Consider the following 13,907-nt stretch of genomic DNA (forward strand, 5'->3'; position numbering starts at 1 on the left):
AGGGGGGTAATGGGTGGTAGCAACACACTTGTGCACAAATACTGACAGTTTGATGATCCAGCAGCAAATACAGGGCCTAGAAACAATATCCTTAATGCCTTTCCAATTTCAATCCCAAACAGAATAGTCCTGTTATGATTGCATCTATGAGGCATGTTGGTTGTGTGTTGTTTTCACACTGTAAATGTATCTCCACTCTGACGTGTTAACAGCAACAGAACATTTCATAAAAGGTGGTTTGACATGTCACATCAGGGAAAGCTATTGCGCCTATTAACACCAATTATGGATCTTCTCAATTGAAGTACCCCAGTCTCCCCACTATGTCATGACAGTTAGCCAAGATAACAAGAGGCTAATACACTTGTGCTTTTTGGCTAGCTTATACTTTGCAACATTAAACATGTTTAAGCATTAAGTTATTCTGCAATATTACAACCTCAATTCCAGAAAGTGCTGGAACGTTGTGTAAAATGTAAATAAAGACAGAATGCAATGATTTGCAAATCTTTTTTGATCTATATTCGATTGAATACAGTCCAAAGAAAAGATATTAAATGTTATAATACATAATAATTCATTATGAATTTGATGCCTGCAACAAGTTCCAAAAAAGGTTGGGACAGGGACTTCATCTTTCCTCTCAACATCACTCAGTGTTTGCGAACGGAAGACACTCATTCTTGGAGTTTTGGAAATGAAATTCTTTCCCATTCTCCCTTGATTTGAGGCTTCAGATGCTCAACAGTCTATTGCTGTATTTTGTACTTCATAATGTGCCACACATGTTCAATGGGAGACAGGTCTGGACTGCAGGCAGGTCAGTCTAGTACTTACACTCTTTACTGCAAAGCCACGCTTTTGTAACATGTGCAGAATGTTGCTTGAGATTGTGTTGCTGGAATAAGCACAACATCCCTGAAAAAGACATCGTTTGAAGGGCCGCATATGTTGCTCCAAAATCTGTATGTGCCTTTCAGCATTAGCAGGACCTTCACAGATGTGCAAAATAGCCATACCACTGGCACTAACACACCACCACACCATCATAGATGCTGGCTTTTTACTTTACACTGGTAACAATCTGAATGGTTCTCGTCATCTTTAGCCTAGAGGACACGACGTCCATGGTTTCCAAAAACAATCTGAAATGTGCCAAGAAAAGTCGGCACTGTCTCTGGAGGTTGTTGTTATATGGTTTTTACTTTCATGACTCTTAACTTGCATTTGTAGATGTAGTGGCAAACTGTGTTTACTAAAAATGGTTTCCCAAATGTTCCCATGCCTATGTAGTAATATCCTTTTTACAGTTATGTTGGTTTTTAATGCAGTGCAGCCTGAGGGGTCGAAGGTCATGGGTATTCAGTATTGGTTTTCAGCACTGCCCTTTATGTGCAGAGATTTTTCCAGATACTGTGTATTTTTTTATATTATGGATTGTAGGTGGTCAGAACACAGCTTGTAGAAAAACTCCTGCACACTGTCAAAACTTGCAAAAATAATGATAATGCTCCAGTGTCTCAGTTACTAGCAGTTTTGTGACAAAGAAAAGCCCTCTTAAGAAGGAGTGGCTGTGAGTTTGCCATCAGTCACATTACCTACGTACAGCAGGAAGGTGTAAATACTAAACATCAAGTAATCAGACCAATCATTTCTCCCATTCCCACACAGGTAATATATTTTCTCATCAACAGCGTCATCACTTGTACATATACACGCAATCTACCTGATATGCTGTCCGTGTGGGTTTGCATATGTTGGGAAAACCACCAGAAAACTCAAACAAAGGAGCAGTGAGCACAAAAGCACTACACGCAGAAATGCTATGAACTGTCCCATAGTAGTGCATTTCAGTGACGCTCACCATGACATCTCATTACGTTTCTGTGGTACTGAACAGGTCCCCTACCACCTAGAGGTGGTGACCATGACAAACTACTTAAACAGTGGGAGGCATACTGGATTTATACTCTTCAAACCTTGGCTCTGAAGGGACTGAATGATAAACTACTTCTCAGTATTTTCTTGTGATCTGTTACATACTCAACATTCCTCGTAAATTTTTCTGTTGTTTCCTGTGTGCCCTGTTTTTTTTTATGAAAGATTTACCCCAGGGGTTCCTAGTTCACACCCACATAGTCATGGATGCATGTGTATGTACATATATTATCAGGTTCATTTACTAATGTGACCTGTTGATTGTGTCCATTTGTACATGTATGCAGTGACTAAATGATTTTTGTAGGCCTTCATATTTATATATTTTATTTTTTAAATGTGTCACTGGCTTTGGCTTTTTCTATACGCTATGCTAGGTTCATCTACAAATGACTCCTGCATTGTTTGACTGCAATCACCTTTTGAGGGGCTTAAGGATTTTTTCAAAAGGACCCACTTAGTTTAAAGTGTACAGTCTTGATAGGGCGGAGGGTAATTAGATTACTGTCTTGTATTTTCTGATGTAATTTTTTGCCCAGTGGCATTTTGGAGGCCTTGTTGTATTTATTATGGAGGTTCCTAGTTGTGTATTGATGCTTTTCTGACTTTCTATGTAAAGATATTCCTGCAGTTTCACTAACTAATGCAACCTGCAAAATTTGAGAATGCAACTTAAAGGGATAGTGCACCCAAAAATGAAAATTCAGCCATTATCTACTCACCCATATGCCGATGGAGGCCCTGGTGAAGTTTTAGGGCTCATTTATGCTCAACGTTTATTTATGCTTCTGTCCATGCTCTGCGTTCATTTCATCCGTATTTCTGCACGTTTCCATAAAGCTTACGGATACAGGCCAAACAGAGCAGTACCACCGGGAACCGTGAGGGCAGTGTTGCTGTCACTACCCGATATGTAGCTCTAGTGAGACACGAAGAAGAAATAACAATTCAATTTCTCTCATCAGCAGTACTAGAGAAAAGAATTCTCCATCCTCCAGTTGCGATGTATTTAACGGCCTCACCAACCACCACCTCCTACAACGCTGCCTCTGTTTTGTCTTTTATGCAAGAGGTACATTATCAATATCTCCTCCACAGTCGCCATGTTTGTTTTTGAGTTTGCTGTTGTCATAAACTTTTGACGCTGGGCTGCCCCCTGGTGGATATATTAGTTAACATCCATGCCAACGTAAAGGGCGCATGGAAGTATGTGGGCAGTGACAGTAACATTGTTTGAAACGGACGTATACATTTTCGTACGTAAAGGGAGCATAATGAGCCCTTAGAGTCCTCACATCCCTTGCGGAGATCGGCGGGGGGAGCAGCTAGCACCCCTTAATGGCTGACCGCGCCCCAGACTAACGTCCAAGAACACAAAATTGAATCCACAAATTAACTCCATACTGCTCATCCGTAGTGATCCAGCACACTTGGATCAAAGTGTGCTGAAGCCTCAACATAAAAAGTTGTTTCGAAAAACGTGATATGAACTCTGTTTTTAGCCTCACTGTAGCCTGTAGGTCTGACTGCTTCTCTGTGGTCTGCGCTCACGTGCGCGCTTGCGCGAGACCACCGAAAGCATGAGCTATGCTCACCCGTGTTTACATCACGTGACAGGTGCACCACAGGGGGAGACAACAGTAACCACAGTACCTAAAAGATAATTTGCACTACGGTCTTTTAGCAAAGGATAGCCCAACATGTCTGAAGACTTTGAAATTGAGGAGGAACAGCATTTATTTGTTGAGCCGTATTTGTTTGACCCCGAGTATACGGACGGAACTCAGGCTACTGGACGAAGCAGCAATGCCAACGGATGAGGAAAGTCTTTGCTGCTCAGACTGGGAATTAGCGATGCCTGCACTTGAGAATCTGAACATCAGTACTGACGAGACTGCTGCTCTTCAGAGACCGTGCATCACCGATCACCCTGAGCGCACACACGTGAGCGTGGAGCACAGAGAAGCAGTCAGAGCTACAGGCTACAGTGAGGCTAAAAACAGAGTTCAAATGACGTTTTTCGAAACAACTTTTTATGTAGGGAACACTTGGATCACTACAGATGAGCATGTTGGAGATAATTTGTGGTTTCAATTTTGTGTTCTTGGACGTTAGTCTGGGGCGCCGTTAGCCATTAGGTGTGCTAGCTGCTGCCCCCGACGATCTCTGCAAGGGATGTGAGGACTCTAAAACTTCACCAGGGCCTCCATCGGCATATGGGTGAGTAGATAATGGCTGAATTTTCATTTTTGGGTGCACTATCCCTTTAACCCTAAGGACTTGAGCATGTATTCATAAGGAGTTACCTATTTAATGTAAACATTTTGGGGTACATGTATGTTTACAATTATCACTATACAGTGTTTTTACTTTTACTTTTTTATTTCTCTGCCTCTATGTGTAATATTGTGGACTGTCACATAAATATATGTTTAGTATTTATACCTCCCCACTGCATGCAGGTAATGTGACTGATTGCAAACTCACAGCCATTCCTACATTAGGGCTTTGCTTTGTCACAAAACTGTTTGCTGTAGCAACATTACAATCATTATTTTTGCAAGATCTAAGATCTAAGTGTGCAGGAGATTTTCTACAAGTTGTGTCCTGCTAGTCCGTCTCCCAAGCACCTGTCTGGAAACAGATGTGCTTAGTAATCTTTTGTTCTGGACTGTAGATGGATAAATTCATATACTCCTTGTAATTGTGCTTTGAGAAAAGTTGGTCACAAACTGCTGGACTGTTTGCCTATACAGTTTTTCACAAGGTGACCACTGTTGCTTGTGAACACCTGAGCCTTTTGAGGATGCCCCTATAATAAGGATACCATCATTTGTTACCAATTAACCTGTTGACCTGTGAAACAGGTGTTTTATGAGCATTAAACAACTTCCATAGTCTTTTGTTGCCTCTGTCCCAACTTTTTTTTTTCCGTTGCAAATCATTGTAAATCATTGTATCCGGTTTGTATTTAAGTTTTACATAGCGTCCCAACTTTTAAAGAACTGGGAATGTATGCTTGTGGAAGCAGCTAACAAGCTAACGTTAATCTTTCCGCCATGTTGTTATTCATGTTCCTCTCAGTAACTGTGTCCAACAGCAAACGTTACTGTCAGAAAATTATCTGAAATATCTAAACTCAGACACAAGGACGAAATAAAAAAAGAAATTTATGAATATAAGAAGAAACAAGCTACTTACTAAAGTTATTAGCACGGGTCAACCTGATGCTTTTTCTCCCATCATCTTCTTCACAGGTGTCTACTCCGTCTAATTACAAGTTGCGTTTACGTGTTTGTTGGAGTGTGGGGAATTTCTGATGCATTCATGAATAAAGGGAAACTTTAATGTTTTATCTTTTTTTCAGCGGTTTTCAAACACGTGTAAAACATAATCATTGATATATTTTGAGGCTATATATATTTTGAATTCTGTTTCATGGATTAAAGTTGAGCTGATTTGTCAAAATTGCACCAAGGTTTGATAGTGTTGCTGAATTTTAATGTTGTTATTGTCACTGAAGTAAAAATTCTGGCACTGTGACAACACTAGTTATACTTAACAGCCGATTAATTTATCTGAGCATATGAGGCAACATCAACAGCATGTGTGATCACATAACTTGTTGATGTTGGGCCATTTTACTGCCATTAAATTCAAATTGCTGGCATTAAAATGCCCGCTGTTTATAACACACAGGTTTGAGCCGATGTGTTGTGGTAATGCTGAATATTTTTGTGTGGCTTCATTTGTATTTGTGCAACAATTATTTTACTACTGCAGAGAAAAAGCAAAGACTGCTAATACTTTACCATGCTTGGAGAGAATAAAATATGGGTGCAAAGTCACAGCAATGTCAGGAACTCTATACAGTTCCTCAGACACAAGGCATTATATTTTGAGGCTTTTTCAAACATATTTGCAGAAAGAGTAATATATGTGAGATCATTAAGTGATGTGGAGTCAACCAACATGGTGACAAACCTTTCATAAGCCTGACCTTGAAAACAGCATTATGCAACATAATCTTTTAAGTATCTAAAGTGATTCAGCTGCTAAAGTATCAACAATGATTCAGCTCTTGAATTATTCCCCTTCATTGCCACTCTTTGCTATACATCCTCCACTGTATTAGCATGTGACCTCGGTCCACTTCCACTGAAGTCGAGTCACATAAATGAGCCAGGAGAATTCATTTTGGCACCATCTTTTTGAGTGTTTCACAGAGAAACGCTGGACCCCACACTCACCTCTGATGAGCATGCTGGTAAGTACAAGTGGATAATCAGACACTAAGATGTCCTTTTCAAAAAAAAGCTTTTGACAGGTTTAAAAGCTGATGTGTGTATCAGCTCAGACGTGAGATAATCTTCTCATAGTACACAGCACACTTATCTGTGAAGACTGGGTTTATTTTGGGCAATTTAGTTTGACAAGGAAAACCTTTGTGGTGTTTTTCTTTGAAATCCAAACAAAAAATGAGCCTTTTAAGAGGGTTTCTTTATAGAAAATGAGAAACAGAACATCCCAAGAATGGCGCAGTTCAGATTCTTTCTGAATCAGATGCTGTATATGTCCTTCTTTTTCTATGGCAAAGAAACAAAATTATTTTAGTCACTATAGTGATTGGCTTGCAGCCGGCATGGTTAAACCCATTTGCAAGGTTTGAGGGTTTGATTGAGCTCATGCTGGTGATGTTTAATGAGAAGCATCAGAATTATTTAATAATCAAAATCCATTAACAATGTACATCCTACAAAAAACTAAAAGAATGGTGTGCTCTGTGAAAACGTCTACATCTAAACCTTAGCTTTCAATACTGTTTCTGTATCTATGCATGCACTGCGTATCTGGATCAGCGTCTTATATCCATATGTCTGGGTGATATCTTACATGTGGGTTTATTACAATGAGCTTGTGCTGCAAAAATCATGGAGCGTTGTCTCACCATGAGTGTCATTTTTTCTTTATCAAATTCAATTATCGAACAGTACGCAGCTGCATAGTGTGAATTTACTGTCCCGTAAAAAAATCAAACACAGTGAGAGCCAAATCACTCTGTTAGAGACAGATACTGAGGAGAGGGAGAAATGTTAAAACAAACATAGATGGATCTTCCCACTCCACTTGAATGTGAGGCTTTTCTGACAATGCAGAAAGCACACTGAGTAAACAGCTATTTGTCTGTTCAGTGACAAAAGTAAACAAGGAGAAATCATGTTTTCATGTTGTTTTTTCAGTACCTCTGTCTCCTCCAGTGAAGCATTTGAATAAAGGATGGCTACTGAGCTGACCCACGGACCAGTGAAGCCAACACAGCATGCTCATTCATAAATAAATGCCAGGGATTCTTCGTAGAGCTTTGGGTTGATGGGTTTCTTTGCTTTGGAATCCAAACAAAACTATTAAACTGTGTTTCATGGAAGAAATAGTTTTTGACTTTTTTGTATGATTGTGTTTGAACAGAATCGTGTTTTTTGTCCTGTTACTGCTGAAAAAAATGCATATATTTGACTCTCCGGAGTATCAAATATTGCATATTGAACTTAGAAATGAAAATGTTACATTTAAAGTCTGTTTTAAGTTTAATGTACAAGATATATCTTTGAAAGTTGGTTCCTTTGCAACCAAAACACAGAACGAGCTTTTCACAAATTTAAATCAAAATCTTCTATAGTTTTATGAGGACATTTCAATTCTGCACAAAACCATGTCAGAAAAGAGTGGACACAGTGCAATCCACACACGCACACTATTGCTGAGTTGCCTGACAAGAATAAGCAGCCTTTGTCATGTGTACATTAAAGATGAACCCTCCATCAGAAGTGATCATTGAAGGCTCCCCTCCCTATTACTTCCCGTCCCAGCCTGCCACTCTTCAAACAGAGCCTTCAAGGTGCATGGCTTCGGGGCCGCTTCCTTACCTCGTCCTGAAGTTAGCCGGGTGTGGATGCCCGTCATACAAAGATAAAAAGTCATATTCCTCCTCCACTGCGAAAGATTGAAAAACTATATGAATCCTGCTCCCCTCCTCAGCAACAATCACCCAGGTACAGTTTGCTCCATTTGGATATCCATATGGAAACCCGGGGCTTTCTATTGTCCCATTCCTCCCTTTTAAAGTGCCTCCGCAAGTATGGATAAAACCTGGAAAGAAAGGAAAACACACAGTCATTATCAAACACAGTGGAGGAGATAAAGATAACAAAATGCTTTTCAACAACTGAAGAAAAGGAGTAAATTATAGAGATCCCTACAGAAAATGTACTTAATTTTGCCTGGTGAACACATTCAAGCGGCAATAAATAAACAGAATGGCTTTAAAACTTTTAAATAGGCCTGTACAGATGCTATTCCAAGTTAACATTTTTATTGCAACAACTGTGTGCACCCTGTAAAGTCCAGGTGCAATATTTCTTCACCTGAGAACAAATTGTAAAATCCACATTGTTCTCAGCTGGCAGAAGCTGTAAGGGAAATCTGGCAACCAGCTGAATAAGAGCCAAGCTCTGTGCTTCCATTTATGCTTTCAGTTCCCTTTCAAATTAAAAAAAAAAAAGAATAGGCTGCAACAACTACTGCTGTCATTATGGAGGAGAAATGCATAATTGAGGACTACAGTGATGTTTTTCAAAGTTATATTGAACAAAAAGCTAGTAATGTATCATTACTGCCCACTTCTTTCCGGTGGGTCAGAAAGCCCAGGAGACAAGCAACAAGCAAGGTCTTCCAATTTGGTGCCACAAGCCCTTAACACTCTGTTTCACAGCCCACACAATATATATCTTTGCACCTAGCTGCACTGGCTCGCTGAAAATCAATACCCATGACATATTAGGTTAAGCATTATACTATCATTCTCAGACTGCAATAGTCTGACTGCTTGGCTAACCTTTGTGGCGTTCATGTAAATGAGCAAATGTGCCACAGCTAAGTAACTCTTGCTCAGACACAAACATAATCTGTCTCACTCATACACAGACATTTACAGTAGGTTACCCCTTTTCCCACACGATCACACATATTCTTTCATATTTCCACACCCGGTGTACTCCCACACTTACACAAACAATGTCTGAGATGGTACCATACACACTGTATCATACCAGGAAAAAAACATGCCATTTTCTGTGATGCTATCTCACACGTTGTCTAATGAAATGCAAACTTAATTAAGATGCATGGTTTACCCACCCACAATTTACTCCTAGTGTAATTAGCTTTTCACACTCGGTAGGAAAGGGATGTTTTGCATAGTGTTGGTCATACACGTACTGCAGTATATGGAGGAAAGCAAAACACACAGATTGCTCTGCAGCTATGTATCTGGAATGACCTCTTACTCGGAAAGCAGTGGTAATTTTTCCTGATAATGTGTACGCCTCGTTATAAATTGATGTGAGCAAACAAAATGTTAAACTCTGAGACAAACTGACAATTAATTTCCCTCTTGTCAAGCTGTTTCATTATTTCTGGACAAAGCCTCGCAGCTGTTTATATTTCATACAAAAAAACAACTCTGTTATCACAAATATGATAATTTTCTGGGACATTTTTTCCCCCACAATCTTTACATCTTGCAATACCTTCAGGATATTATCCTCACAGGGGTCCTGACCTGGAGTCCCTGACAGTAAAGTATATCTCCACCTATTGTCCAGATAGCTGACCTGCCCCCGAGACCCATACACTCCTCCTGTATCCAGCGATCAAGTGGCCTGACCTTCTTATAGATCCAGTCATGGATCCAGTCGACTGTGCATCATGCCCATACAGGTTTATGATGTTGTGTCTGGTGATGAGCTGCTGCTCTAAATGCAGTGAGGAAAAATTCTCGCCAAGGTTTGTTGCATGTCTAAGTTGCAATTATTTCCGCCACCATTGAGCAAACAGGGTGATCATGGCAAATTTGTAACACTGATGTGCCGCCTACAGGTTCAACATGATCCAACCTGTGACACGGTGCATTATTGCAGCTTTCAAGTGCTCTCGGGAATATCATGTTTACCAGGACAGCTCTTGTCACTGATCCAGCAAAGTTGTCAGTATGACTGTAAAAGAGTGGATGAGTAATTGCAAAGTGGCAACATGTCTGACCAACAGAGACCATGATATTAATTGTTGCCTGGTGGTCTTTTCATAGGGTTTCGTCGCATGAGTTGTCACAGTCTTGAATTTAATGAGCTAAAATAGAGCGTACCTGTTAGATGTCTGATCCACATTTTTACAAAGATGCCACCAACATATTTTCCCAGCATCCACATTTTGCTTGTGTTTCCAACTAAAAGCAATTGATAGCTTGACTGGGTGTATGCAAGACAGCTTAGATGAAAGGTTGCAGCTAATGAAGAGCACTTGAAGACATGGCAGAATGATCCACACCCACGCTGGCTATTTAAAATGGCCTTGCAAAAGAAGTTTGAGAAAGGCATGCCCATTACTGAAAGTGGGCCCACCCACAGCTGCTGCAGTAGTTACAGTTAAGATTCAATTCACCTCTGTAAAAACAGGAGTAGCAGATCATCATGAGGGCAGAGATGCATAACAGCACACTATTTGGATACTGGTGTGCAGCTTCAGTCTATTGTTTTTCATAGAATGTCACCTCCTCCATTTTTATGAGCAAAATTATGAATGCATTTTCCAAAACAAAACTTTAACCTAGCCATGGCCATAGGATGATGCAACTGTATTAAATATCCAACAGTAATGGCGGCAGAAACAAAGATGCCTTCAGTTAAGTTTTACGAGGAGTCGGAAACAGTTGCATAACGCCTTCTGTGTCTCTGGAGGGTGCTTTCTAAAGTCTAAAAAAACAACCCTGATAATGTCATCAGGCTTATCTCAGTGTGAGGTTTAATTGGAGGTGTAGGGTTTAAAGGAGGTGAACATTTAGGAGGCAGGCAGGGTCTAATAAAAGATGCCATTCAGATGCTTCATGGGAAACCACGGTTTTGGAACTCAATTGGTTGTGACACCAGGTGACCAATATTAAATGTCAGGACAATGTCTAATGCCAATGTCAATTTGATGTAGAACACTGGAAACAGATGACGATGATATTTTGTTGGTTTTAAGTTGTCTTGTTGAGTCACCAAAATCTAGACTCACGAGTCAGTCTTTAGACGCTTTGCTTAACTAAATCAGAAGGCGGAGATCTCTGATTGTCTGGTGGTGAGACTACCAAAATCTGACGCCCTCTAAACTTCTCACGTCAACACCATCTTGAAGTTCAATACCAACATTTAGCCATAAGATATGAAGAACAAAATCCATCGTCTTCAAAATGTCATAATGTTAACATCCATGTGACATGGAATTATATCATTGATAAAGATTTAAAATATGTCAACCCGATTTTCATTCCAATCAAAGTTTTACATGAGTCCAATGCAAGAGTCCAATGTGTCTCTGATGTCATACTGACACCTGGTGCCAGCTGGATTAAAGTCAAGATATCTCTTTGCTCCCCCTTTGCTTTGATTTAACAGTTCTTTTTTTCTTTTTTTCTTATCTGTCTCTTGTGAGTCCCCTTTATTATGGAAATGGTGATACTAAATCGCTGGAATATCCCTTTAAATGTTACAACAGAAAGATCACTGCAACACTTTTCTTGATTTGATGTCTGTTTAAGCAAGACTGTTAAAACAGCCAAGTAAAAAATATATGAACCCAGAGACATAAAGTTTTAATCACTGCTACATAACAATGAGCACAAGTAATGAAAACTAGACTTGCACAGTTTTGTAACTGGGTAACTGCGGCTAACCATGGTAGGACAACATGAACCAGGAGCAGTCCCAGTTGAGGATATCAGCAGAGCACAGAGAGAAGACCCTGAACCTTGTGTGGGGCTTAGTAGTAATTAAACCCACCTAATTTTAGAAAGCAAAAGTCAATTATTACTGCTTTTATGTGAGGCTCTCTTGTGTCACCCAGAGTCTAGAACTACAGTCAGGACAGCACCCACAGCGCTCTGTTAGTCCCTGAGATATTTCAGTGTTTGTCAAGCATTAGATGATTAATGTTCAGAGCAATGCTGTTGGTGTGAACTGCTTAGCCATGTTTGTGTGGCTGATTGTTCTGATGTCCTGAAGATGACAGAACAGATGCTCATTGCAGAGATATTTATGTCCCTCTTTCCGCCTCTCTCCCGCTCCTTTTTTCCCCTTCTCAGATCTATGTATTCCTTTCATCCTTCAGCGTCGCTGCAACTCTCTCACCTCTTCCTTCCCACCCTCTGTTCATCTCACTCAACTCGTTCATTCACTGCCTCTTCAGCCAATCGTCTCCCCCTTATCTATTGCCCCCTTGTTTCTTTTTCTCCATAAGCTATCCATTATGAATTAGAATCCCCCTTTTCAATGCAATGAATCATAGGAGCTTGTAATATGTTAAGCACCATCATCTCCATAAAAGCCACATCTATAAAAAGAACATTGTTGTAAACATTTATCTTGTTACTTCAAAGGGAACATGGAGGGAAACGACAGCATGTGTTTCCTTGTACAAGAGAGAGGACATGCATTAAATCCATTCACCACTTACACCTACAGTGTGTCTTCTTTGAATTCCATTGTCACCACTTAGTCGCCTATCCCGACCTCCATCATCGTTTCAATTGGAAAACGCACTCCCCGGGGTTTTCTCCGACCCCATGTTAGTGCCATGCCGCAACATCAACCATAAATTGTGATGAGAAACCAAATTAACAACATGCTGTGATTGCGCAGTGGGGAAAATGCGGTTCAGAAATATGAATCAGTATCGCAACGCACAAGTCCCTGAAAAAAACCCAGGCCTCAGCAGGCAGCCACGCTGGCTGACAGACAGCTCAAGAACAGTCCCAGCTGTTCCTCAAATAGTTACATTTACCACTGGCCTTTTGGATATACACACAAATACTACATTTCCACTGCACCACACCTTTGATGCTTGTAACTGCTTGTTAAGCTTGCTGTGCAAAATGCAGACAGGAAAATGACAGTTGTCTCCCGTCCTGATGAGAAGGTGTTTGTCTCTTTGTCAGTCTGAATTGAATGTGTGTGTTTATTTTGCAAGTACATGCATATTTATATGTGTTGTAGGCCTTGCGGAGCCTCTCACTAATGCAAGGGGTGAAACAAGACGACTGAATGTGATTCTCTCCTCTTTGCCCAGTGAATACAAAGATTTTGAGGAGAATGAACCAGATAATGAACCACAGTGCTGTACCCTGTGTGGAAAGGGAATGAGATTGATTTTGTAAACAAAATACATTATGCATCGTAGAGAGTATCGATAATAGAATTTGTTTCAGGCTAAATACGTTATTTAAGGTTCGTTGTAAGCATGGAAGAACATTGTGGCTTCCCAGTACATGAGCTAGCGTTTGACGGGATAGGTGCCCCCTAAAAGAAGTAAACAGCCAATATGTTGTCCTCCAGCATTAATGCAGATTTGTAGTTGTACCATAAAGAGAAATGATTATGTGCAGCAGGAGAGGAGAGGCGGAGTCATTTACTGCCATCCAAATTATTATGAGTGACAAACAGACCATTGGGTAATGGATGATTGCTGATGGGAAAGAAAGATTGCCCGTCCCAATCGACTATTTTTGAACGGACTGTGATTAAACGGGCTTGAAAAATAAATATTCACAGTTTGACCTGCTCCCTTAAGGTAGTTGCTTCTGGATCTCACAGGGCAGATTTAACTGGCAGACACTTTTCTTCCGCCGGCAGTGAAACTGTTGAATTCTGATGAAAGACTGCAGCTCTTAGTTTGGCAAGTTTACTGTGTTCCATTTGCTATAGATTGTCCCTAAACCATATTGAATTTATCTGCAGTCTATTGAGCTGTATTTGTCTTTTATCGACCGTCTATTGTCTCCAGTTTATGCGGCAGCCTGCATGTCCAAAACAATTTCTCCAGTGAGACAATAAAGTTTATCTAATCTAACAAAACCCCGTGGCTTAGAGCAATCAGAG

General features: G+C 40.3%; 1 protein-coding gene across 5 annotated transcripts in view; it reads right to left on the bottom strand.

Moving 5' to 3' along the window:
- Nucleotides 1-13,907, bottom strand: part of LOC117265836 (CUB and sushi domain-containing protein 3-like) — a 268,435-nt gene that overhangs the window by 245,044 nt on the left and 9,484 nt on the right. For all 5 annotated transcript variants that reach the window (XM_078171922.1, XM_033640574.2, XM_033640575.2 and 2 more), the window contains exon 2: nucleotides 7,863-8,085. In XM_078171922.1, the coding sequence (XP_078028048.1) occupies nucleotides 7,863-8,085 (223 nt within the window). The remainder of the gene's footprint in view (nucleotides 1-7,862; nucleotides 8,086-13,907) is intronic.

The sequence above is a fragment of the Epinephelus lanceolatus genome, chromosome 10, assembly GCF_041903045.1.
Source record: "Epinephelus lanceolatus isolate andai-2023 chromosome 10, ASM4190304v1, whole genome shotgun sequence".
Taxonomy (NCBI): domain Eukaryota; kingdom Metazoa; phylum Chordata; class Actinopteri; order Perciformes; family Serranidae; genus Epinephelus; species Epinephelus lanceolatus.